The sequence below is a fragment of the Moschus berezovskii genome, chromosome 8, assembly GCF_049115385.1.
Source record: "Moschus berezovskii isolate FMDL1 chromosome 8, NW_MosBer_1.0, whole genome shotgun sequence".
NCBI lineage: Eukaryota > Metazoa > Chordata > Mammalia > Artiodactyla > Moschidae > Moschus > Moschus berezovskii.
The window spans coordinates 73233046-73260672 of NC_142467.1; the positions used below are offsets into that span (position 1 = coordinate 73233046).

A 27627-nucleotide genomic window follows, 5' to 3' on the forward strand; every position below is an offset into this window, starting at 1 on the left:
ACAAAGGCTTTGGCATAGTCAATGAAGCAGAAAGAGATGTTTTTCTGGAACTCTCTTGCTTTCTCCATAATCCAACAGATGTTGGCAATTTGATCTCTGGTGCCTCTGCCTTTTCTAAAACCTGCTTGAACATCTGGGAGTTCACGGTTCACATATTGCTGAAGCCTGGCTTGGAGAATTTTGAGCATGACTTTACTAGCGTGTGAGATGAGTGCAATTGTGTGGTAGTTTGAGCATTCTTTGGCATTGCCTTTCTTTGGGATTGGGATGAAGACTGACCTTTTCCAGTCCTGTGGCCACTGCTGAGTTTTCCAAATTTGCTGGCATATTGAGTGCAGCACTTTCACAGCATCATCTTTCAGGATTTGAAATAGCTCAACTGGAATTCCATCAGCTCCACTAGCTTTGTTCGTAGTGATGCTTTCTAAGGCCCACTTGACTTCACATTCCAAGATGTCTGGCTCCAGGTGAGTGATCACGCCATTGTGATTATCTTCGTCATGAAGATCTTTTTTGTACAGTTCTTCTGTGTATTCCTGCCACCTCTTCTTAATATCTTCTGCTTCTGTTAGGTCCATACCATTTCTGTCCTTTATCGAGCCCATCTTTGCATGAAATGTTCCCTTGATATCTCTAATTTTCTTGAAAAGGTCTCTTGTTTTTCCTATTCTGTTGATTTCCTCTATTTCTTTGCATTGATCGCTGAGGAAGGCTTTCTTATCTCTCCTAGCTATTCTTTGGAACTCTGCATTCAGATGCTTATATCTTTCCTTTTCTCCTTTGCTTTTCTTCTTTCAAAACTATGTTGAATAAAGTGGTGAGAATGGACATCCTTGTCTTATCCCTGATCTTAGAGGGAATGCTTTCAGCTTTTCACCACTGAGTATGATGCTAGCTGTAGGTGTGTCATATATGGCCTTTATTACGCTGAGATATGTACCCTCTATGCCCACTTTCTGGATAGTTTTTTTAAAAATCATAAATAGGTGCTGAATTTTGAATTTTGTCAAAAGGTTTTTCTGCATCTATTGAGATGATCATATGGTTTTTCTTCTTCAATATATTGATGTGGTGTATCACACTGATTTGCAGATGTTGAGAAGTGCTTGCATCGCTCGGATGAATCCCTCTTGATCATCAGAGAGGTTTACTAAAGACAGGTTTATTCTTGGCATTTCATTGTCTTATAACTCAAAAAGCTGACACTTTGTATGATTTTTTTTAATGTACTGTTGAATATGGATTGCTAGTATTTTGCTGGGGACTATTTGTATCTATATTCATCAGTGATATTAGCCTGTAATTTTCTTTTTCTGTGTGTGATAACTTTGTCTGGTTTTGGTATTAGAGTGATGGTGGCCTCATAAAATGAGTTTAGAAGCTTCCTTCCTCTGTAACTTTTTGGAATAGTTTCAGAAAGATAGGCAATCTACAGATTCAATGCAACACCTATCAAACTACCAATGGCATTTTTTTGCAGAACTAGAATTAAAAATCTCAGTATTTAAAATGTATGGAGACCCAAGACTCCAAATAGCCAAAGCAATCCTTAAAAAGAAAAACAGAGCTGGAGGAATCAGACTCTCTGTCTTCAGACTATATTACAAAGCTACAATCATCAAAACAGTACAGTACTGGCATAAAAATAGAAATATACATTAATGGAACAGTATAGAAAACCCAGAAATAAGCCCAAGCACCTATGGTCAATTAATCTATGACAAAGGAGGTAAGACTACACAATGTTGGAAAGACAGTCTCTTCAACAAATGGTGCTGGGAAAACTGGACAGCCACCTGCAAAAAAAAAAACGAAATTAGATCATTCTTTACCCACAAGAATAAACTCAAAATGGATTAAAGACCTAAACATGAGACCAGACACTATAAAACTTCTAGAGGAAAACATAGGCAGAACACTCTCTCATAAAAATCACAGCAACATCTTTTTTGATTCATCTCTCTGAATAATGGAAATAAAAACAAAAATAAACAAATGGAACCCACTTAAACTCAAAAGCTTTTGCACAGCAAAGGAAACAATAAACAAAATGAAAAGACAATTCAAAGATTGGGAGAAAATATTTGCAAATGATGCAACTGATAAGGGATTAGTCTCCAAAATTTACAAATAGCTTATGACACTTAACAGCATAAACAAAAAACCCATTCAAAAAATGGGCAGAAGACCTGAATAGACATTTCTCGAAAGAGGACATACAGATGGCCAATAGGCACATGAAAAGATGCTCAACATCGCTAGTTACTAGAGAAATGCAAATCAAAACTGCCATGAGACATCACCTCATACTGGTCAGAATGGCTATCATCAAAAAATCCACAAACAACAAGTGCTGGAAAGGGTGTGGAGAGAAGGGAACCCTCCTACACTGTTGGTAGGAATGTAAATTGGTATAGCCACTAGAGAGAACAGTATGGAGGTTCCTTAAAAAACTAAAAAATAGAGCTATCCTATGACTGCAATCCCACTCACGGACATATATCTGGGGGAAGAAAACATGATTTGGAAGGATACATGCACTCCAGTGTTCTTTACAGCATTGTTTACAATAGCCAAGACATGGAAGCAACAGAGGAATGGATAAAGAAGATATGATAATAAATATGATGGAATATTACTCAGCCATTAAAAAAATGAAATAATGCCATTTGTAGCAACATGAATGGACCAAAAAGAGTGTAATACTGAGTGAAGTAAGTCAAAGAAGGAGAAATATCATATGACATCCCTTATATGTGGATTCAAAAAAGAAATTATACAAATGAACTTACAAAACAGAAAGACACTCACAAACTCAGAAAACGACTTATGGTTGCCAGAGGGAAGGGATAGTTAGGGATTTGGGGACGGTCAGGTACACACTGCTATATTTAAAATGGATAACCAACAAGGACCTATCGTATTGCACAAGGAACTCTGTTCAATGTTATGTGCGAGCCTTCATGGGAGGGAGGTTTAGGGAGAATGGATTCATGTATATGTATGGCTGAGTTCCTTCCCTGTTCACCTGAAACTACCACAACATTTTTAACCAGCTATATCCCAATACAAAATAAAAAGTTTAACATCTGCAAACAAGAGTACTTGTTTTTTATGTAACGGCTGCACTTGGTTACAGGGTTAAAAGTTCAGGTTTTCAGTTGGCTTAACTGTCCCCTGCTGTCAAGGCTACCTGCAGACTTTTAAAAGTTCCATTTTATGGCCTGTTCCACTACCACAAAAATGGCCCGCCTACCACCACATAATCAAAGGCAATTGTTTTATAGCAATGATTTGCTTCCCTGGTGACTCAGTGGTAAAGAATCTGTCTGCCAATACAGGAGATGCCTGTTTGATCCCTGGGTTGGGAAGACTCCCTAGAGAAGGAAATGGCAATTCACTGTAGTATTCTTGCCTGGGAAAATCCATGGACAGAGAAGCCTGGTGGGCTACATCCATGGAGTCACAAAAGAATCAGACACGACTTAGCGACTAAATAACAACAAATATTAATCCAGCGTTCCAAGACAGAGTACAAGAAATAAGTCAGAGGTACAAGATCCACCCCGGTCTAGGCCGGCTCACCTCCCCAGCAGTGTGTATGTGTGTGTTAGTCGCTCAGTTGTGTCGTCTCTTTGCGATCTCCATGGACTGTAGCCCTCCAGGTTCCTCTGTCCATGGGATTCTCCAGGCAAGAATATTGGAGTGGAGTGGGTTGTTATTTCCTTCTTCACGGGATCTTCCCAACCCGGGGATCGAACCCAGGTCTCTCTCGTTGCCTGCAGATTCTTTACCATCTGAGCCACCCGGGTAGCGCAATTAATCCTCTCGAGTCAACTGCAAACGCGCACTTCCCCACCCGCAAGTCTCAGCCCGCGCCCACACGGTCTTCCCTCTCAGCTCCCACCAGCGGTCTCCGTCATGCCTTCTGTGTGGGTGTGATGCCAGGCGGCGGCGGGAACTACGAAAAAAACAAGAGGGTTAGAGGATGTCGGCGGGAGATCGGCAGAGAACTTTAATTTTAGGTACGTTGGTCAGGAGAATGTCTCCCGTGATTAACAGCTGAGCAGATTTCCGCGGGAAAGGTCCGAGTTCTCCGGAGAAATGCGGTCTAGACGGAGGCGCTTAGTGAGTGAATGGTTCTATCCCTCGCCAGGAAAGAGAAAGGAGAGTGTGAGAATCGTGCTAGAACCAAGAAATCGCAAGCAGTGCCAGGCTTTACCTTAACCTTGGCACCTAGGCTACACCACCCATGACCAACTCAGGGATCAGATTCTAAGGTTTGGAATCACACCTAAGACTTCCCATTCCACAACCCTGGTCGCAGACCCGCCCTTTAGGCAAGGCTCCCGTCCACTTAGATGCGGTCACGCCCCTACAGCTACAGCTTCCTCCTCGCACCGCCTACACGCGTGACGCTGAACTCTCACACAAACCCCAGCCCGGGTCCTAGTCCCTCTTCGCCTCCTCCAGGGCCCGCCTCCCTCCGGCCTTCGCCCCTCGCCTCATAGGCCCTCCGTTGTTGTTTAGTCGCGAAGTTGTGTGCGATTCTTTGCGACTCAATGGACTGTAGCACGCTAGTCTCCTCTGCCTTTCACTATCTCCCCGGGTTTGCCCAATTTCCCAGCTTGCGTGCCAAGTCCTGCCCTAAACCGCTTCCGCCCCGCCTGCATTGTGGGAGTGGCCCCGCCCCTACGGCCCAGACTCCACCCCTCGGCGCTCCCTGTTTGGGGACCTGCGCTTCAAGGATTGGTCAGAATCGGAGACGTGCGCTCCTAATTGGCTATGTTGTACTGCCTCTTCCCGCAGAGCAGCATGACCCGGAAGTGATTTCTGAAGTGCCGGCCGCGTGGATTCGTGCCTTGAGTGCTAGGTTGCCGCAGTCGCTGCCATGACCAAAATAAAGGCAGATCCGGACGGGCCTGAGGCTCAGGCGGAGGCGTGCTGCGGGGAGCGCACTTACCATGAACTGCTGGTAAATCTGAACCCCATCGCGCAGCCTCTGGCTTCTCGCCGCCTCACGCGGAAGCTCTACAAATGCATCAAGAAAGGTGCGGTGGACGCCGGGCCGGGGCGAGACGCGGGTGGCAGGCCGAGGCCCCCCCTGACTGTTCTGTCGTTGCAGCCGTGAAGCAGAAGCAGATTCGGCGCGGGGTGAAAGAGGTTCAGAAATTTATCAACAAAGGCGAGAAAGGGTAAGAATCCCCCCGCCGGATTTCGGGGATGGTATCCTGCTACTTAACAGGTAAAAAGTGCTCCGACTTGGGTCGTATGCAGAAAGTACATTCCCTTCCGTACAGATATCGATACCACTTACAAGAGCTCAAAGGGACACCTTGGGGAAGGTTAATTACAGGGGAACCAAGCCGTATAAGCCAACTTACTTAGGGTTGATCCCAGCTTCATTCACTTAGCGGCTATTTACCGAGTGTCTACTGTTTTTCAGGCACTGTGCTATGGGGAGACAATGGCAGTAATCAAATACTCACAAAATTACAAGTTGTCATGGGTAAGCATGAAGGAAAAGTACAGGATGCAGTGAGAATGACTTCATTATCCTACAGCGTTCCTTTTTGGCAATTTTCAGGATCTGAAAATTATTTGCATTTTTATTCCCTCTCTCACTCATGCCAGAAAGGAAGCTCTTTGAGAACAGAATAAAGCTTCTCACTGCTTTATTTTCGGAAGTGCCTGGTACATTGTAGGTGCTCAAGAGCTAAATAATGCTGGAAAGATTTGGTGCTCTATGGAGTCTGACCTAGGTGGGGTAGCTGAGGTCTGAAGATACAGGGTTAGTTTGTGGCTTCCGGGTTTGGGGGGCGTTCTTCCAGAAGAAAATAGATTCCAGGGCAGGAGAGGGTAGTAGTGGATAGATGTGCTACCTTCTCATGGGACTCTATAAGCCACTGTAAGTTTAGTTTTTGTACTCAGGAGTTTTGGAAGCCAATGAGTATTAAAGTGATGGGTGACATAATTATGTTTACACCTTTAGAAGGTTTTCCTGGCAACTTTGGAAAAGATCAGACGTGCAAGAATAGATGGAGAAATTGAGATAGGGTTTTGATTTTGATTGGGTTATTGATGGCAGAGATGGAGAGAATTAAAGTGGATGGATGAGAGGACTGTTGCATACAGTGAGGAGGTGTGGGCTCCAGGCAGACGGACAGAGGGCCCGTTCACTGAGACAGTGGCCACTGAGGGGGCCAGATTTTTATGAGATCACAAGTCTGGTTTTAGACAAGTTTTCAAGATGCCTTTTCATCATGGGAACCCTCTCCCTAGCAGAACTGTCAAATAGGCAGCTGGCTATATGGGTGTTCAGTTTGGGAGAGGGTTGGGTTGGAGAGAATAGATTTGGGAGTTGTCAATATAGAGTTGGCACTTGTAGCCTTGGTTAAAGATGGGGTCAGTTGAGAGAATGTACATTGGAAAAGACTCTGATGCTGGGAAGGATTGGGGGCAGGAGGAGAAGGGGACGACAGAGAATGAGATGGCTGGATGGCATCACCGACTCGATGGACATGAGTTTGAGTGAACTCCAGGAGTTGGTGATGGACAGGGAGGCCTGGCGTGCTGTGACTCATGGGGTCGCAAAGAGTCAGACACGACTGAGCGACTGAACTGAACTGAACCGACAGAGCAGAAATACCAGGCTGTGGGAATACCAGCATTGAAAGGCTTCTCAGGAATTTCTTGGCAGTCCAGTAGTTAGGACTCCATGCTTCCACTGCAAGCGGGCCAGGGTTCCATCCTTGATTGGGGAAGTAACATCTCACAAGCACAGCCAAAAACAATAAAGGCTACTCAAAGGAAGTGGAGCCTGCAGAGGAGGAGAGTATGAGCCAAAGCAAAACTAGGAAGTGTGGACGTAGTGCTTTGAACCCAAGAGCTCTTTCCTTGTGTTTTCCTCTCCCCTAGAACACTCTTTCTTTGGTCATCAGGGCTCCTGAGGCCCTTGTCGCAGAACCCCATCACCTTGCCAGCTATAACAGTTAAAGCTTTCCTTGGTTCTCTATCACTCTTAGCAATGAGCCTTGAAGCACTCAAGACCCTTACATGTGACTAGTTTTTCTAGCCTTCTTGTCAGCCTCATCTCCCCATCCTGAATTCCAAAGCCATCCCTGGCTCCCAACAACAGCCATCCCCTGTGTATCTGGTATCTTTCTGATTCTCTCAACCTTAAATGCTTTCCCTGCCCCCAGCCCCTCTCTGGGCTTCCCTGGTAGTTCAGTGTAAAGAATCTGCCTGCCAAGGCAGGAGATGCAGGTTCGATCCCTGATCTGGGAAGATCTCCTAGAGGAGGAAATGGCAACTCACTCCAGTATTCTTGTCTGGAAAAACCCCATGGACAGAGGAGCCTGGCAGGCTACAGTCCATGGGGTCACAGAGTAGGACATGACTTAGTGACTGGCAGCAACAAAGCCCCTCCATGGGCTGCCTGACAGATGTTCATCATTCAGCTTTCCTCTCAAGTGTTGCTTCCTGATTCCTTTCTTGATTGTCCAAGGAGAGCTGAGCTCTTACTCCTTGGCATCTCTCATCTTCATCTGTCCCGGTACAGTACCTTTTGTCACACTTGGTGGCATTTACTTGTTGCCAGGCAACAGAGATCACCTCCCCAGAGGAATGCACTCACCAAACAAATCTGAGTGCATTTCTTGAGATTGGGAGACATACATGATGGGGCTCCTTGAGGGCAGGGGTCAGTTTACCCATCTCTGTAGCCCCCAGGGCCCAGCTCAGAGGCCTCCCTTGTGACTGAAAAGGGAACCAGCAAGCTGGGAATGACAGTGGTTTCTCTTATTTCAGGATTATGGTTTTGGCAGGAGACACGTTACCAATTGAGGTATACTGCCATCTCCCAGTTATGTGTGAAGACCGAAATTTGCCATATGTCTATATCCCCTCTAAGACGGTAAGGAGCACCTGAGCCCCTGATCTTGGTCAGCACAGAAGAGGGTCTGGGATCAGGTTGGTGGCAGCAGGCCATAGTGGCAAACAGCATGAGCTTTGGAGCTAAAGACAGGCCTGGATGGATTCTTGGCTCTGCTGCTTCCCAGATGAGGGAATGCAGATAAGTCACCTTTCTGTACTTCTACTTCCTTGTAAAATGGGACTGTGGGAATGAAACAGAAGGTGAAATTGAATGTGTCAGTCCTGTTAGGGGGGTGCAGTGTTCAGAAGGGATGTTCTAGGGACCTGCAGCTGTCCTTACCCTTATATAGCAGAGGCCAGGTCTGGGCTCCAAGGGGTGGGGAATAGCAGGGCCCTGGAAAGCATAGGCCCTGCTTAAGGGGACAGTCCCTACTGAGCCGGAGCCCTTTCACAGTTGCCGTATGGAACTGTAGGCCCAGTGTCACTGGACCACAGCTTGAAAGTCTGCTGAGTTTAAATGGTGGCAACCAATTCAAAATGTTAACACTGACTGACTTAGCACATGTCTGTGGGCTGGATTAGGCTGGTGGATCATCAGTTCGTGACTCCTTGGTGCACAGGTTGTGTGGCCTTTGTTCAAAACAGCCTTTTTTCCTTCTCTGCAGGACCTGGGTGCAGCCGCTGGCTCTAAGCGCCCCACCTGCGTGATAATGGTCAAGCCCCATGAGGAATACCAGGAGGCCTATGACGAGTGCCTGGAGGAGGTGCAAGCTCTGCCCCCGCCTATGTGAAGGACTTAGGCGCAACCTGGGCACATGCTCCAAAAACAGTTGGCTTGGTGGTGGGCCAGTTGGCTGCCCTCCTGCTGCCCACATTCAGGCATCTCCATGGTCCCGAGGCACGTATTCTTCCTAAACAGCTCCAACAGCTACTTCACAACGGCAGAGCCAGCATCTCCAACAGCGCCGTTTCCTGTTGAGCTTCAGTGAAGATAGTTCCAAGAATGTGATGTGGGGGAAGTAAATCCTAAAACTAAAATGTGGTGAGTCTGCGGGTGTTTTTTTTAAGCAGCAACTACTGGTGGGGCCAAGTTGTTGGTGGGGGGGAAAGAGCAAAAGTAACCTTTCTCACCAGAAGACCCCAGGACTTCAGTAATGCTCGGTGTGAATGCTCGGTGTGAATGCTTCGCCATCAGGGTCAGTGCTGGACTCAAGCTGAGAACGAACCCTGCTCCCACCCTGAGCCTTCCACTCTACTTCTAGAGTAGCTGGGAGCTGCAGAGCAAGCCAGCTGAGCCCAGAACCCACTTCATGGAGTCTGTAGTTCCTATGTTGGGGACACCCCCATTCCTCTTTTCTTTTTCCCCCAAGAGCCTTAAATGCCGCTGGGAAGCTGACAGATTCAATTTACCTGCCCACACAGTAAATTTTAAGTAGGTATTTGAAGCTAATGCAGAATCCCAGGCCATCTCTCCTACTTTGCCATTATGGCCCCAGTAACCTCATCTCTTCAAACATTTTAGACTTACAGTGCCTTCCTGCTCTCAGAGGCCCAGCGCAGACTCAGTACACACAGCAGCCAAGCTTCAGGCACCCTGCAAAAAACTGGAAGGACCTTGGGCTTGAGGGTTGGAACTGGCTTAAACTCCAAAGTGTCTTCTTGATAAGCTGTGCACCCTTCTGGGCAAGTCATTTCATCTCTCTACATCCCTTCACACTCGTTTCTAACAAGGAGGTAATACAATTATGTATATGTAAAAGCGTCCTGCCCAGGGGTTGCCACCTCCTAGCGTTTTCGCCCAGTCAAACGCAAGTTGGGTTCTTTCCAACTGCGCTCTGTGGCTGCTGTGCTCCCAAGCGGCATGCCCAGTACCTGTGCACAGTGGGCACATGGTAATTCTTTGCCAGCGAAGCTAAAGGCAGGCAAAGTAAGGAGAAGGCGTGAATATATTTGCTCAAAGTTATAAAACAACAGCGTTCAGTTCTATCCCGGACTACAGTGGGGAAGTGACACATTGAGCTGGGAGGCTGTACAATGGGAGGAGTGGACACAAGCCTTGGTGTAGCAGGAAGAGATCTGGCTGAGGGCAGGGATGGAAGACATCTGCTGTGCCCACCAAGTCCTTTGCTATTCTGTCAGTTGCCACTTAGTCAACAGCAAATATAAAGAGCAGGAGGCAGAGCAGGAGTACAAGACGCCAGAGTTTCCCTGCCATTAGTCAAGAAGCCAGCTGCCTGCTGGAGGCTGTCTCATTTCCCTCCTTGGCCTCTGCCAGAGGGCCGACCCTGCGTGTGGTGGCACTCCTCAGCCAGTTGCTCTGAGATGAACCACAGTTCATGGAAGCCAACCACCCCCACCGAGACAGACCAAGGCTTGTGGGTGAAAAACCTCTTGCAACAAAGTTCCTCCCCAGCAGGAATCAGAATATGATGCGTTTCCCATCTGCTGGGTTCTGCTCCATGGGACAGTAGGGACACTTAAGCCTACAAAGGGAGAAGAACCAAGAATGTCTCAGGTGGCCAACCAGCATTAGAATCAACCTAAGGTGGAACAGGACCCCAGGAACTTACTTTCCTCCATTAATGAGCTTGTTGAGTGCATCTCGGGAGATGACATGGCCACAGATGAGCTTGATGGGAGGGTTGGAATCTGACGTCTGCTGGCGGAGGATGGGGCACGCGAACACTGAGTGGTACCAGCACTTCATGCCGAGTTCAATCTCAATCTGGAGAGGCCAACAGTGGGGTGAGTCCCACTTCCTGTGGCAGCTGTCCTCCCCAGTGCTTCATGCTGTACCTCCCCCTGCTGGGCCTCACCGGTAACTCGTCCTTGTGACTCCAGACCCCAGAGCACTGCCTCTGCTCCATCACAGCTTTGATATTCATCAGCACAGGCAGCGCCACACAGCCAGAGGCAAAGCTGCAGAACAGAGAGCAGGGGCTGGAGTGACCAGCCTGACCAAGAGCCCAGCAGACAGACAAACGACCAGCACACCATCAGCACATGACTCAGGACAGGGTTTCAAGTGGCACTTGATCAAACCAGTCCTTAAAATCTCTCAGGTCACGCATAAAGACACATATGTGGTTCTCTCTCAGGTCACGCATAAAGACACATATGTGGTTCTCTGTCTTAATTCTAGAAAGTCATTCTAATGCACCCCAAAATTTGGATACAAAAGGAGTGTCCAGGGGACAGATACCTGTCCATCCACTGATACGTCCTTGGTGTGACAGGGACACTAATATTTGGGAAGGCCTCATCCTGCCTGTGTACCCCATTCTGTCATCACAGTGCACCTCTATAACTTGTTATCAACCAGGGCACTCAGAAATGGGAAAGAGTAGATTCAGTTTTCACTAGGGATGGGGAACCAACTGATTGGAGCCTGGGGTGCCAAACCCCTACAATACGCAGAGCAGGTGTGCAAACAGAACCACCCTAAGGTGCCCGTTTACGTGCTGGGGAAGACTGTTCTGTAACCAGAGTTCATGGGAACAAACTGGAGGATGGAGCCTATCACGACTGGGCAGACAAATGCACCCCATGCGGTTCCACAGCCAGCCTAAATAAAATACGCCACTGTATGTACATATACCACATGTGTATATGTGGTGGGGTCAGGTCCAGGTGACCTTCATTCCCTATGAGGCCTTAGGAGCCTCTGCTTCTTCCTGGAAAATGAGGGTAACAGTACCTGTAACCCTTCTGTCGGTTTGAAGCCACGAGAATATTACTGTAAAGGAGCCTTCCAAGCGAAAGCTCTCAGCACCTGTGACTCAGCTGCTCGGTCTCCCTGAGGGAAGTGGTGTCTGAGACATGAGCTGGCCAGAACGCTGGGCTGTCAGAGGGTCCTGTGATTACCCAGAGGTGAGATGCAGGAGGCACAGACTTCATTCAAGAGACCTTACAAAATGGAAACCCTGACTCTGCCACTGACCTTGTGGTGACCCCAGGCCACAACTAATAAATCTGTGCTCCAACTGTAGTGTGTGTTGAGTCACCTCATCCATGTCCGACTCTTTGTGACCCCATGGACTGTAGCCCACCAGACTCCTTTGTCCATGAGAATCTCCAGGCAAGAATACTGGAGTAGGTTGCCATTTCCTCCTCCAAGGGATCTTGCCTACCCGGGGACTGAACCCATGTCCCTTATGTTTCCTGCATAGCAGGCAGGTTTTTTACCACTGGCACCACCTGGGAGGGATACTAGAAAGAAAGGTAATTCCTATCTAGAAGAGTGACTGAGCAGCCAGTTTAGGTCTGTGAAGGCACCGAACACCATCCATGGACAGGGCAGGGCCTTGACAAGTTGGGTTTCCCTCAGCCCTCCTACTTGTACTGCCCGCTCAGGGCTGACTATATACCTGACACTGAGGGGTGATTCCACAGAAAGGCCCAACAGGGAACAAGCATCACGTGTAAAGGTCTCACAGATCTCGGCCCAATGGCTGTTGTCCAGGAGATGGCCGTAGGGTGACTTCTCCAAACCCAGCTGCAGGTACACCAGACTGCCCATCATCACCTGGATCTCTACAAGGCAAAGGGGAATCAGGGTGCAAGGAGGCAGCCTTTCTCCGGGCTCTGCCTCCAGCCCTCGGGTGGCAGGGCTGCAGAGGCAGTATGGGGAGCAGGCTGTGCCCCATGGCTCCCAGGCCCATGACCTGGCCAATCGAGGATTAAAATGCCCTCTGGCAAAGCCAGTTTTCCCTAAAATCCAGTGAGGAAGTAAGATTTCAGGGCTGTTTCTGTGGCAAGCATGACTATACAACATGAAGTAGGAAGGGGTTTCAGTTTCTTCCCCATCGTTCCAGCTGCATCAAGAAGCAGCATTTTGTCCCTCTGCTCCAGTTCTAGCTAATCTTTTTTTTGGGGGTGGGGCATGCCATATAGCATGTGAGTCAGAGCAGCATAAGGGCATGCATGTTGTAGAGGCCACCCCAGCACCCGGGCACGTACCCCGCTGGTGCAGGTGAGCAAAGGGCTGGAAGTGCCGGGCGTAGCTGAGGGCCTCCAGCTGCTTCTCAGGGCCACCTGCCAGGAGCCGGATGAACTGCAGTCGGTGCAGCTTGAACTCCAGGGAGCTATTGAGCTCCAGCAGGCGCTGCCTGTGGGAGACAGCCCATCTAGGAAGAAAGGGCCAGCTGAGTGGGAGCTAGTAAGGCAAGAGAAGGGGGCTTGGTAGGGCCTCCAAAATCTTATGTGAGGCCTGTGAGACAGAGCTGGAGGTGTGTCGAGTATGCTGGGTGACGTGAAGAGCACAGACAAGCCCTGTCCCCTGTGGGACCACCCAAAGGCCAACGTACTCCAATGCTGGCCCCAGGTCTTGTTCGTGCAGAGCTTCCAGGATACGATTCAACTCCAGGAAAGGCTGCTTGAAATCCAAGTCCACATTCAGTGTTGATTCCTAGAGGGAGAGAGAGCCATCTACCACCGGAGGCCTGTGTTTCCAAACTTCTCTGCTCCACACCTAGTAAAACCTCATCCACCAAAGACAAGCTCGAGAGGGCCCATGGTCTTTTGCCAGTCCCTTGGACTCCTCTTTCCCAGTTCAAGTTCTGGGAGGCTGAGTGCTACATGCTGGCCTCCCAGAGGGCAGACTGCAAACCCTGCCCCATCTGCTGTAGTACTGGAGACCCACACTGAGTAGCATGGAGAGAAAATTACTCTTTTTCAATCCCCCTAAATTACATTAAGGGAAAGCATCCTTTACTTTCACTGCCAAGGTGTCATTTTTTAACACCTAACAAGTGCAACTTTGTCATTTTACTAGTCTTCCCTTTTAAGAAAAGGATTATCAGGCACTGAGAACAAATCCAGCTAGAAATTAATAATTTCACTTTTTATTGTATATATTTTGTAGCTACTTTCCATTTATGGCAGGGCACTGATTTCTAAAATAAATTTATTTTAAGAAGTAACAAAAGCAAAACAAGTAGGACTACATCAAACTAAAGCTTCTGAAACAGTAAAGGAAACCATCAACAAAATGAAAAGGCAACCTACAAGATAGGAAAAAATATCTGCAGATCATGTTATCTAAGGGACTAATATCCAAAATATATAAAAACTCAATAGCAAAAAAAAAAATCTTATAAAAATGGAGAGAATATCTGAAGAGACATTTTTTCAAAGAAGACATCAAAATGGCCAACAGGCACATGAAAAGATGCTCTGCCTCATTAATCATCAGGGCAGTGCAAATCACCACCACAGTGAGCCATCACCTCACTCCTGTCAGAATGGTTGTTATCAAAAAAACAAGAAATAAGTGCTGGCAAGCATGTGGAGAAAGGGGAACCCTCATGCACCTCTGGTGGGAATGTAAACTGGTGCAGCCACTATGGATACCAGTATGGAAGTTCCTCAGAAAATTAAAATATAGCTACCATATTATCTAACAATCCCACTTCTGGGTATTTTCCCAACGAAAATGAAAGCACTAACTTGATAAGATATCTGCACCCCCCCCCACCATATTCACTGCAGCATTATTTACAATAGCCAAGATAAGGAAACAACCTAAGTGTCCATTTACGGCTGAACAGATAAAGAAAATGTGGTGTATATATATATATATATAAAATAAATACATAGTCGCTCAGTCATGTCCGACTCTGCAACCCAATCAACTGTATCCAACTGTCCTTGTGTCCATGGCTCCTCTGTCCATGGAATTCTCCAGAAGAGAATAATGGAGTGGGTAGCCATTCCCTTCCCAGGCATCAAACCCGGGTCTCCTGCATTGCAGGCAGATTCTTTACCATCTGAATATATACATGTATATATATAATGAAATATTGCTTCCCAGATGGCACTAGTGGTAAAGAACCCGCCTGCCAATGCAGGAGACATAAGACACTTGGGTTCAATTCCTGGGTCAGAAAATCCCCTAGAGCAAGAAATGGCAACCCACTCCTGTATTCTTGCCTGGAAAATCCCACGCACAGAGAAGCCTGGTGGGCTATAGTCCATGGGGCTGCAAAGAGTCAGCAGACATGACTGGGCGACTGAGCACGCACGCATTCAGCCATTAAGAAAAGTGGGAAAATCCTGTCATTTGTGATAACATGGATGGGAGCATTATGTTAAATGAAATGTACCAGACAAAGACAGCTACTGTATGATCTCACTTACATGTGGAATCTAAAAAGTTTTTGAGAAAACCAAGCTCATAAATACAAAGAACAGATTGGTGCTTAAAAGAAGTGGAGGGTAGCGGGTGGGAGCAATGGGTGAACTATTTTTGCTGTTTTTCGTTTTAATAAATGCAATTTTCAAAACAGAGATTAACTCATTTAAGGAAAGACTGCATCAGTGGAAACAAGGTAAAGGCACCCAGTCTTGAAGGAAACCTTGGACTTCCCATGTGCAGTCCAGAGGGGAGGATGCCCTGCCAGGCCAACTGTCCACTGGAAACGGGTCTCTGGGAACAGGTGTTCCCATCAGACAATCAGAGACTGATGACACACATGTTTGAGTCATGTAAATAAACTGACCTGTCTGGATATAAAAATAATAATAATAATGGGGTCCTAATATAGAGATTGGGGGCGGGAGGAGACGGGGACGACAGAATGAGATGGATGGATGGCATCACCAACTCGATGGACATGAGTTTGAGTGAACTCCAGGAAATGGTGATGGACAGGGAGGCCTGGCGTGCTGTGATTCATGGGGTCACAAAGAGTCAAACACGACTGAGCGACTGAACTGAACTGAATATAAAGAATGCTACCAAGCAGAAAGCAGAACAGGCAGGTCCCAGCACCTCCCTGGTGAGCCTGTTACCTGACACAGCTCCTCAGCGACACTGAGCATGCCCTGCTGATACAAGTGCTCCAAGATGGCCATCTGCAGGGTCTGCTGCTGCTTTTCCCGTGAGTCCCATACTGCATCGGAGACCACACCGCAAATCTCAGAGTCAAAGTTCTGACAAGGACGAGAAACAGTGCCCTGTGACTCAGGCCTGCACTTCTCACCCTGGCTTCCCGAGGAGCCCTGCTACATACACACCGGCCACAGGTATTCCCGCCCCCAGTCTGGAGCTGCCCACGTGCTCACCCTGTCAATGGCTTTGCCCACTCGGGAAACACTGCTGTGAATGTCCTTGTGGTCCGAAGCCAGTTTCTGCACAGTGTCTTTTATCTTCCGGCAGCACTGTGACATAACCAGGGAGAGGGTAGCTGAGAGAGGGGTTCCCTGGACAGCTGCAGAGAAACAATGGTAATGAGTCAGGACTCAGACGCAGAGGAGCAGACCTTGTCTCAGCCTCCCTATTCTAAATGCCAGCATGGAGGCCTGGGAAGCAGCCCTAAACTCCAGAGTGAAAGACTCAGCTTCTGGGTCCTGCCACTTTTTAACTGTATGACTTGGAATTAGCCAAGTGGAACAAGCCAATTCATTGCCTGGAGTCTTCATTTCCTTATCTATAAAACAGGTGATAGCACTGGCCTTGGAGGCTGCTGTGAAATGAAGATGTTCTGGCACTTACTGTAGGTAAGTACTTGGTTTTAGCTCATTTAATCCTCACTACCATTATGTGCAATGGCACTGTTAGTAGCCTATACTCCAGTTGAGGAAGCTGAGGCAGTAACTTGCCAGAGCTCACAGCAGTGACAGATCTGAAGCCCTGGCTCCTCACCACCCCACTGGAAGGTTCCTTAACATCTCAAGGAAGACACTGTGTGGGAAGGCTTTGAATCATAAAGTATTATCCCCACATTAATGCCTCTAACCCAGAGGACACCAGGCAGGCCAGGGTCCATCAGGGAAGCACAAGGACATTTCGGCCTCACAATACAGTGCTTTCCACCCCCATGGCTGGATGAACCACATGAACTACCAAAAGCGTTTGGGGCCTGTAATAGAGAAGAGCAGACAGGTCCCTTCCAGTCAGCATCCCTGCCCCTTCTTTAGATGGTAGCAACTGGGTTCAGGGAGGAAAATATGACCCAGGGAAGATAACATGACCCATGATGACCAGGGAGTGTCTCAGCTCCAAGACCAGAAGCCCTGGAAGAGAAATGCATTCTGCCAGCTTGCTAAACAAACAAAATGTGAACTGGAATTGCTGGAGCACCACAGCCACCTCCAGAAAGCACTGCTCTGAAAATGAAGTCAGTGTAGCTTGAAGGCATCACATGAGCACCCAGATCCAGCTGGGCTGGATCTTTCAGTTACTTGAGACTATAAATCCAGCAGCCCAACCCCCCACTTTGTGTTTGTTTAAGCTAGTCTGAGCTAGGTTTCTTCACATTTAACAGAATGAGTCCTGACAAATACAAACAGAAGGTGGTGGCTGGGCCTACTCCTACTAGGATGGCTATAACCAAAACAAACAAACCAACCAGGTAAAAACAAGTGTTGGTGAGGATGTGGGAAAATTGGAACTCTCATACACTGTTGGTGGGAATACAAAAAGTTGCAGTTACTTTGGAAAACAGTGTGCCAGCTCTTCAAAAAATTGAACAGAGAATTACCATATGACCCAGCACATAAAAAAGAATGAAGTAATGATTCATGTATAATAGGGATGAACCTTGAAAACACACTAAGTGAAAGAATATAAAAGGTCATATATTACATGATTCCATTTACATGAAGTATCCAGAACAGTCCACAGAAAGTAGGTTAGTGGTTGCCAGGGGCTGGAGGAGAAGCAGAAATGGAGTTATAAGGTAGGAAGTTAGACATGAGAAACTAGGGGAGGCCTGGCTGAAAGGGATGCAAACTCCATCCCAGAAACACACAGGAGAGCTCACAGATGTGCGACAAAAATAACCACAGAGACGTTTCCAACTCCTGCACATGCATCCCAGGCACACAGTGGATATAAACTAACCACAGGGGCTTCTACAAGTAACCTTAGGTAGCTAGGAGCCCATTAAGGGTTCATAAATAGTCTGTCTATATATATATGATTATACACATATATGATTTATATATGATTATAACATGTATATATATATGTATGTATATATGATTTTATCAGACTGAATTATGGGAAGACATAAACAACAAAGACTGCTTTTATATAACTTGCAACTGTAAATCAGCCTTGAGCATACGCTGAAGGATCTTCCCAACCCAGGGATCGAACCCAGGTCTCCCTCATTGCAGGCAGATTCTTTACCAGCTGAGCCACAAGGGAAGCCCAAGAATACTGGAGTGGGTAGCCTATCCCTTCTCCAGTGGATCTTCCTGACCCAGGAATTGAACCAGGGTCTCCTGCATCTCAGGCAGATTCTTTACCAACTGAGCTATCAGGGAAGCCCTATATATATATACTATAATATGTGTGTATATATATATATATGTATATATGATTATAACAGACTGAATTATGGGAAAACATAAACACCAGGGCCTGCTGTTATAGAACCTGGCAATTGTCAATTGGCCTTGGGCATACGCCCATTTGCATTCCCTTTCATTGATTATTGGTGGGTATAAGCCCTATTCTGCACAGGGCATAACCAATAAGAGGTGACAGGAAGTATAAAACGGGGAAAACCAAGAGGCAAGGGGAGGACAAGACCTTTGGGGTCGACCTGCTCCCATGTCTTGTGAGTGTCTTATAAAAGATCTATCTGCTTGAGCTGAACTGAGCTCTTAACTTGTTTGTTGTTTTAAACCCTTTAGTTCATTGTTCCAAATTTTTATTGTGACAGACAAGAACTGAGGAAGAAAGATAAACCAACCTGACAGAGTGATTATTAATGGGTGGGGGATTCTTTTGAGAGAGATGAAAATGTTCTGTAATTAGTGGTAATGATTGTACAATTCTGGAAATATACTAAAATCCACTAAATTGTATACTTTAAAAGGGTAAATTTTAATGTGAGTTATAGCTCAATCAAAAAAAAAAAAAGGATATAGGAAATAGGGGTTCCCTCTTGTCAAATCTTAAGACAATTTGATAGTAACAGTAATGGATTGTAACCCACTGAATAAAATAAGAATTTATGAGCATGAACTTAAGGAAGATGGGCAAGTTTCTTTCTTATGTTAAATGCCTACTAACAAGTGTATAGGAAACGATAGAACAGGAAAAACCACCTATGTTGAAACGAACTCTGTAATGATTCGTTCAGGCAAGAATTGTCAAGGGATGAGAAAACCAATGAGGCAGAGTCTGAAGAAGCACAGCAAATGTATATAGTCTCAAAGTATCTCCCCACAAATTACTTATTAACTCTAAAGAAAGAAATATTAACATTATTAGGGTGTAGGAACCTGGCAGACACCATCTTAACCAAGTGATCAAAGTTAAAATCACCCATAATGGAACAAGCTGATACCTTGTACCTCCTGATGTGATGCACTGAGAAACACATCAGTTCTGAAGTAATCCTGCCCAAAATGCAAAAAAACAAAAAAAAAAACAGATGAGGAAAGAGCAAACAAATTCAAATCAAGAGACACTCTGCAAAATCACTGACCTTAATGTTCCCAAAATGTCAATGTCCTGAAAGACAAAAGCACGTGGTAGAAATGTCCCAGACTGAAAAAACTAAAGATTAGATACTAGAAACTATGTGCAGTGCTTGATCTTAGATCAGAGCCTGGACTGGGAAATAAAATGCTTTATGAAAATTACTGGGTAATGGCAAATTGAATATGAGCTATATTCATTAGCTATATTCACTTTATTTTTTATCTTAACATTTTACTTCTCTCATAAAGAAATTACTTTTAAAAAAACTACAATTTAGAGGGGATGAAGGTGAAAAAAGGAGTGAAATAACCATGAGTGTTCTTCTGCTTCAAAAACTGTCTGACATCTGCATCAGAAGACTTTCTGAATCTATCAGATGCATCTATCTGCATCTGTCTTTCTGCGTCTTCCTCTTCATGTGCCACAGAAAGAGTTCAATACACTTTACAAAATCCATTACATTGAAGACCATTCCCCATATCTGCTACCATAAACCAAGAAACCCATTTATTCCAGGTTACTTATGGAGAATTAATCACATGGAAAAATTTAACACTTCTTTCTCAAAAATTAAAGTACTTTACTGTACTTGGCATTCCTATACATAATGATGTGAACTCGAAGACTGAAAGCAATGGGACTTCCCTAGTGGTCCAGTGGCTAAGACTCTGAGCTCCTAATGCAGGGGGTGTGGGTTTGATCCCTGGTTCGGGAACCAGATTCCACATGCCACAGCTAAAAAGGTCCTACAATAAATAGGACCAAATAAATAGCCAAATAAATAGGACCAAATAAATAGCCAAATAAATAAATTTTTTAAAAAAAGACTGAAAGCATTAATGGTATATAATTAAAATTCATGGGCTTAGTTAGATGTTAAAAGTTTTAATATTTAGAATCCTCTGTAACAAATATTGCAGAACAATAAATCAGAATATAAACACAATGTACTCTCCTTTGGATTTCTCCTCTGCTTAAGTGGTGGCATTATATAACATACAAAGTTGTTCCAAAATAATTGTACATACTTTCTGTAGCCTCAGAAACAAAAAGAAATCTGAAAAAGTGAGGCCAAAAGAATTATGGGCACTATGCATAAGGACCAAAAACTCACGAATTCCTCCATTTCTAAGGATTTCTAAAACATACCTTTCTAATTTCAAGGGAAAATTTACTCAAAAGAGAAAAATTAAAAACACGTCCCACACATTTACAGCTTTACTGATAGGGTATAGCCATTATGTCAAATTCAGCCATCAACGTACAACCTCATTTCCCATTTAAATTTAAAAAGAATATATTTTATTTTAAATGCGACACAGTGGCAAAGTTGGAGAAGGAAATGGCAACCCATTCCAGTAATTTTGCCTGGAAAATTCCATGGACAGAGGAGCCTGGTGGGCCACAGTCCATGTTGTCGCAAAGAGTCGAACATGACTAAGTAACTAAACAGGTGGCAAACTGCCATGACTTGAAGAATAACTTTAAAGTTCATGTACACTCTGATTCTCTCCAATTCCTGCTTTTCTTACTTCAAATATCACAAAAAGTATTAATTCCTCAAATCATGAAAGCACAATGAAATAACTGCACAGAAAAAAAGGACATTTAAGTAATTTCATTCTTTCTTAATACTATATAGTGAAAACAGATGTGTTTATAAATTCAGTATACTTCATAAAATCATTATTCATCATTTGTAGACAAATGTTTACAAAGAACATTTAACTTAAATTTCATAATTGCTTATAAAATGACACTTGAAAGAGTGACCTAATAAGTCTGATCAAGAGACAGAAAACTATAAATACAAAATATACCACAATGTTGTTTGGGGTACACATGTATACATTGCTATATTTAAAAAGCATAACCAACAAGGACCTATGGTATAGCACATGGAACTCTGCTCAGTACCATGTGGCAGCCTGGATGGGAGGGGAGCCCTGGGGAGAATGGATACCTGCACATGTATGGCTGAGTCCCTTCACTGCTCACAGGAAACCATCGCAACACTGTTAATCAGCTATACCCCAATACAAAATAAAAAGTTCAAAAATATATATATACCACAATGTTATAAACCTCATAGTGTTCAATAAGAAAATCAATAAAGGTAACAATCTTACTGAGGAAAAAAGTATTCAGCATTACAAATTTAAAATGCAAAGTTTTATACGTGAATTCAATAAAGGATACATTTAAACCTTACAATACCACATAATCATCATCTATTTTGTGGAAAACAATAAAAATTATGCATTTTTTAATATGTGTACGTCAAAACCAAAAGGTTAATTTTTACTTTTTCTTTTATTGGCAACTTTGGATGTACTGTTAGGTTTTGGATCCCAGAGGGTATTTTTTTTTACAAATCTTGAAGCTGCACCGCTGTCCAACTTGCTAGCCTTTTTGCTGCCTGTTATTTCTTTGATTCTGTTCATGTACACTGATTCTCTCCAATTCCTGCTTTACTGGATGTTCCTTAGGACTGACTCCATGAGTTGCCTAATAAACCCCAAACATTGAATTTAATGTGTAAGCCAGAAACTAAATCCACTTTTACCTGTTCAAGTGGGTCCAACTTCTGCAACATCTCATTTCTAGAAACAGACATCTGGTCTTCAGCATCTCATCCACACCACCAATGGAATTCTCAAAGGCTGATAAATATTCATGAATTTCTACTGGATAGTCCTCATTAATTTCCTCACCTGCCATTACCATCAACTGGCAGATCTTCTACTCCTGCCTCCCAGAAAGTAGTCAGTGGTTTGTTTAACTTCTTGATTTTAATAATTACACTGAACTTATGTAAAAGAATGCCCTTTACCTTAGGTCATACTTAGCTGTATAATATCTGCAGCTTACTTTCTAGTGGTTTTAAAAGTAATAAGAATATGTGAGAAAACTGATAAAACAAATATGGCAACATATTGGCAGTTGGTGAATCTAGGTAAAGGGCTATATATGAGTTCTTTATACTGTTCTAAGAACTTTTCTGTAACTTTGAAAACATCTTAAAGTGTCTTAAACATTCAAAATAGAAAAGTAAATGGAAAACTAAATGTAAATGATCTCAGGTAAATTAGCAAATTTCTGTTGGGTTTTCTGAAATAGTTCAGAGACTTCCATTGTCCCCCGTTGAAGAGGCCTAAGGACCCATGTTGTCAATGCCCTAACCACAATCCCTCCAGAACTCTGTCATCAAGCAGCCCTGGGGGCTCCTAAGCCCCGAGGGAGGCAGATGTGGGACTCTCACGAGGGGACACCCACCTGTGCTGGCCAGCTCAGCCCGCAGCCGGCCCACGTAGTGCAGCAGCTCCTCCAGGCTCTGCTCACAGTGCTGCCCGTAGGTCAGGAACTTCTGCAGGACCTTGTCCACCTCTCTCTCCACACTTGCACACTGCTCCATGGCAGCCACTGTGTCAGGCCCCGACCTGGGTCAGAGGGGCAGTGAAGAGGGCTTCCAGACCCCACCTCACCATTCCCATATCACATTTCAATGCTTAGAAATTCCCAGCCTAACATATACGTACACAGCTTCCAGAACCCCTCGCCAGGGTGCCCATTGGAGGGTGCAGGGAGACATGAGGACAGGGGTTTTCTGAATCATGGCAAGAAAATTACTCCTGTGTTTCATTGTTTTCAACTCTTCATCAGAATCTTCATTCATCTCTCTTCCTTTCTTTAGCTGATCCCAGTATGCAGGAATCTTAGTTCCCCGACCAGGGATCGAACCCATGACCCCTGCAGTGGAATCATGAAGTCTTAACCACTGTACCACCAGGGGATTCCCTTCATCTCTTTTTTTAATCAAAATGGAGAGCAGGCCTTGCAAAGCCCTCAGTAGGCAATACTATCTATATTCCATCACAGCTCCATGCCTTGGTATGCTCTCCATCACCCTTCACCTCCTCAACTACTGGAGAAGATGGCCCATCAAAGGTCATCTTCTGCAGCTATCCCTAGCCTGCTCCCACCTGGCTCTCTCCACTCTCACTTGGCATCCTTCTATCTCAGTTTTGATCACTGGGTAATGATCTGTTTGAGGGCCTGCCTCCCCCACTAGACTATCTCTTGTTGTAACACAAATTTCCCTCTCATTATACCATTGAAAGAGAGTTGACTTTTCTTGTTCTACCTTTCCTACCACTGAGGTCCCACTGCTAAATCCCTTCAACGCTGGGCAACCACTCCCTTCCATTTCAGAGCAGCCTGACACTAAACACATAGACAATCCTTAAAATGTTAGTGACAGAGTTGATTTCACTCCTCATCTCTCCATCTACAGGATTTAACGTGAAAGTCACTCAGTTGTGTCCAACTCTTTGCGGCCCCATGGACTGCAGCCTGCCAGGCCCCTCTGTCCATGGAATTCTCCAGGCCAGAATACTGGAGTGGGTAGCCGTTCCCTTTTCCAGGGGATCTTCCCAACCCAGGGATTGAACCCAGGTCTTCCACAATGCAGGTGGATTCTTTACTGTCTGAGCCACCAGGGAAGCCCTCCCCACAAAAAAGTGAGAGGGTTCTGTCAAATGCACCTCTCAAATGTCAGATCTAGCCAGTTGTTCTCTCTCTCAAAGAAGGGTACATGTAACACCACAAAGAGAGTTCTGGGTCCAAAGTGACCATTGGGATTCTCCCAGTTTTACCAGACTCTCTTCCCATTCCCACCAGCACTGTTAGTTCTGGCGCTATCATCTCAGCCCAACCTGCAGCCAATGTCTCCTTATCAAACAGGTGATGAGTGATGGAGAAATGGTACGCAGGGCCTTGAGATGTATTCATGTCCTCCCTCCTATGGTTGACACTATCACACTGGAATTTGTTCATCATCGTGTCTAGGAAACATGCCCCTCTTTTCATGCTCCCTGAAGGAATACCCTATAACTGGATATGAACCATTACAAGCGAAATATAACAGGGATACCTGTTGGAAATAATATACTATAATTATTACTATTAATAGTTAATACTTCATAGGGGCTTATTATGTGATAGGAACCAGTCTAATGACTTGGCATTAATTAACTGATTTACTTAATTCTTACAATTGCACTGTGAGGCAGGTACAATTATGAGACCCACTTTACAGAACACGAAATGGAATTCAGATTAAATAAACTGCTCAAGGTCACAAAGCTGTAAAGTAGAGGATCTCGAACTAAAGCTGGGCAGTCTGGCTCCAGAGCCCCTCTCTGAAGCACTCTGCATCACAGTCCTCTCTGGACCAGCTTAACAGGCTACCATCTCACCAGGAAAGGAACAAAGCCAATATTTGTGGTTGGAATGCGCATACAGCAATGATTCGTGATGACAGGAAACAGGAAAGTAACCTCACAGCCTATGAGATGATCAACTAGGAAAGATGGCAGTTCAACAGAGTATTTGCCAAAAGTGTCTGGGAACCAGAATCACAATTTACCAAAAATAAACACAGGTCAAGAAAGGTTAGGACCTCACCAACGTCAAAGAGTATGACCCTGTCAGACATCAACTAATACCAGGATTATTAAAGGGAAGCCCAAGTCAGCAACTTGAAACTGAATTAAAAAGCTGAGGAAGGAGATGGAATTTTTATCCCAGTGCTGTGTGTTGTGGCAGGGAGCTTGAGACAACTCAGGAGCCTAGAGGAAGCTGTAAGTCAAGGAAGTAAAATCTGGGCGATGCATCTGTGGAAGCTGGGGTAGCACTGAGAAACCACAGCAACATCAGTAAGATCCCAAAACATGGTACTGAAGGAAAAAAAGAAAATTAAGTCCAGGCAGAATACCATTTATGCACTTTTAAAATATAGGTATACAACCAAGGACACATGCAAATAAAGGACATGTACCAAACACATAAGAGAGTGGCTTTCTGCAGTCAGGGCGGAGGTGAAGGGAATGGAGAGAGGAATAGGGATAAAAGGGAAATATGTAAACAAATGCCAAAGAGAAAAATGGCCTGTGTGGACCAGTTAAATGTACCATGAACTGACAAGTATGATTACCTCAATAAAAATTTTTTTAATGAACGAGATGGGAAAATAGAACTGCCTGCAGGTATTCCATCTGAAAAGTCCAAGAGGCCAATTCAGTGTGTCCAGGGTAAGCTACTCTGTCTTAGTCAGAGTCGGTCATCTTCACCAGGCACAAGGATGGACGAGTGGGAGTCTGTGTTCAGGATTAATCCAGGGAATTTCACTTCCATTGTCCTAAGCCCTCCTCCCCAAGGTCTCACATGGACAGAAATTATCTACCGGGGTGATCACCTCAAAACAACACATCGGATCCTGTCACCCCTTTACTCATCACTGCCGTGGTTTGACACAGAACCCCTTTGCAATTGTACATTCGTTCACTTCCTTTGCATGAGCTGCTCCTACATCTAGCGTGCCACTCTTCCTATGTCTAGAGTGTTCTCTGCAAGGAGAACACAGATGACATTTAATCATCAGCTCCCCCATGAAGCCCTCAATGAAATCTCCCTGCCTCCTCCCCTGCTTCACAAACCAAACCTCTATCAAGGGCGCCCCACACCACAGACATCGGAGTTCTCAGCACTTCAGCACCGTAACTGCCCATTCACATGTCTCCCCACACTAGACTGTGCGCTGCTCAGGGCTGGAGTCCAATCTCATCTTCTCTCCCCAGGCCTACGGCCCGGTCCACAGCGTGTACATGCACTTTCTAATTAGGGGATCGAAACTCAAACTTGTCCTGGTTGGGCAGGAAGACACATGAGTGAAATAATGAAATCCCCACCAAGGCGTGTGCACAGGGGTCTTGTCCTCAGTCTTCAGTATCCTAACAAGAGGGGCACCTTCTGGGGTGAGCGGGTAAGGAGAGAAGTTTGTGCAAATCACAGAAAGTCCCCTTTGCTTGTCACAGAACTGAACAGCCTCTGCTGGCCCAACACTTAACCTTTTACACCCCCCACCTCTATCCATTCTTCACCTTATACATCACTCCTCTGCTTAAAACCCAATAGAGTGGACTTTCCTGGGGGTACAGTGGATAAGAATCCACCTGCCAATGCAGGGTTCGATCCCTGGTCTGGGAAGATTCCACATGCTATGGAGCAACTAAAGCCCATGTGCCACAGCTGAGCCTGTGTGCCCCAACGAATGAAGCCTGCACGCCTAGAGCTCAGGCTCTACAAGAGAAGCGTTTGCAATGAGAAACCTGTGCACCACAATGAAAAGTAGCCCCCGCTTGCTCCAACCAGAGGAAGCCCATGAGCAGCAACAAAGACCCAGCACAACAACAAAAAAGATAAAGCATTTTTTTAAGAAAACAAAAGATTTACACGTACTTAAAAACCACGCTTGTTTTTATGCTTTACAAGGTTCTGTGTGACGCCAAACCACCTCTCCAACCTCATCTCCTACCACTGTCCCTCTCAATGGCCATATTCTAATCACACTAGTTTTCTGTTTCTCGAACATCAGCTTAATTCCACCTCAGGGTTTTTCCCACTGCCTAGAACACGTCTCCCAGATCTCCCTATGACGGGTTACCTCCAACTCGGCGGGATCGCAATTGGACGGGACGTGTCGGTTCGAGCGACTTCCCCAGTAGGGGCGGCTCCTCAAATGTCTCTGAGAATGCAAGGGTCCAGCTCCCTGCCCGGGCCGAGATCTGCGGAGAAAACAAAACCCGAGGGAGGACTGGAGAAGGGCGCTCAGTCCCGAAGCTTGGAAGGAGATCGGGGACTGGGAGCCTGGCGGAGCAGCCGCCCTCCGCGGCACGCCCTTGAGCCGCACCTCCCGGGCGGGAGGCCGGCGGGCGCTCACCTGCTCCTGCAGCCGGCTCTCTGGTTCCGGTGCGGCTGTCAACGGAACCGGAAGCCATGGCAGTTGCTCCGCCGCTCCGGACTCGCCCACTCACGGCTTCGCGGAGGGGTGGCCGAGCCTCCCCCTGCCGCGCACTAAGAGTGAAGTCGGCCACAGGATCGGGGCGGCGGCTAGAAGTTGCACCTTAGATGTTTGCCGCGGCTGCGACGCAGCTCCGCTGCGCAGCCCGAGGGAAGGGGCCCCCCGACTTTGCACGTGTGCGGGAAGGGATCGGAGCAGCCCACTCGCCGGCTCAGCAGCAAGAAGCTCTGGACGAGACTGCCGCCCCAGCTCCCCGCCCTCCACTCCCATTCAAAGTAAATAGCACACAATACAATGCCCGTAAGGTCCAACAGTTAGGCTTTCCCGCGGTGGCGCCGGACACGGGGCGATTAAATTCAGCTGTGAGGTACTCAGCCCTGCTCTGCTGCCCTCCATTGGTCGCCCTCTGTGCAGAATGGAGAAGAGACAGGGGTTGCACAACCGCCCTGAG

At 45.8% G+C, this 27627-nt stretch overlaps 2 protein-coding genes across 18 annotated transcripts; one reads left to right on the forward strand and one right to left on the reverse strand.

The window, feature by feature from the left end:
- Positions 1 to 1582: 1582 nt before the first annotated feature.
- On the reverse strand, positions 1583 to 27288 carry RMND5B (required for meiotic nuclear division 5 homolog B). Of its 17 annotated transcripts, XM_055429181.2 has the most exons (14): positions 27096 to 27224; positions 26820 to 26940; positions 22592 to 22755; positions 21882 to 21978; positions 19179 to 19230; positions 15940 to 16035; positions 15667 to 15807; positions 13182 to 13282; positions 12835 to 13019; positions 12243 to 12408; positions 10692 to 10794; positions 10446 to 10600; positions 3586 to 10358; positions 1583 to 1796 (listed from the first exon to the last, which is right to left on the reverse strand). In XM_055429181.2, the coding sequence occupies exons 3-13, from the start codon at positions 22728 to 22730 to the stop codon at positions 10295 to 10297; spliced, it is 1299 nt and encodes a 432-aa protein (XP_055285156.1). In that variant the 5' UTR covers positions 22731 to 22755; positions 26820 to 26940; positions 27096 to 27224; the 3' UTR covers positions 1583 to 1796; positions 3586 to 10294. The 17 variants fall into 17 exon arrangements, with proteins under 17 accessions (XP_055285156.1, XP_055285157.1, XP_055285152.2 ...); XM_055429182.2 differs by lacking the exon at positions 27096 to 27224 and having other exon boundaries at positions 21882 to 21918; positions 26820 to 26957; XM_055429177.2 differs by lacking the exons at positions 19179 to 19230; positions 21882 to 21978; positions 22592 to 22755 and having other exon boundaries at positions 3586 to 5113; positions 5385 to 5454; positions 9404 to 10358; positions 15940 to 16085; positions 26820 to 27288.
- On the forward strand, positions 4892 to 8917 carry NHP2 (NHP2 ribonucleoprotein). The gene is made up of 4 exons (XM_055429191.2): positions 4892 to 5051; positions 5126 to 5195; positions 7810 to 7915; positions 8541 to 8917. Exons 1-4 carry the CDS (start codon positions 4892 to 4894, stop codon positions 8664 to 8666), a joined length of 462 nt encoding a protein of 153 aa, XP_055285166.1. The 3' UTR covers positions 8667 to 8917.
- Positions 27289 to 27627: the final 339 nt, after the last annotated feature.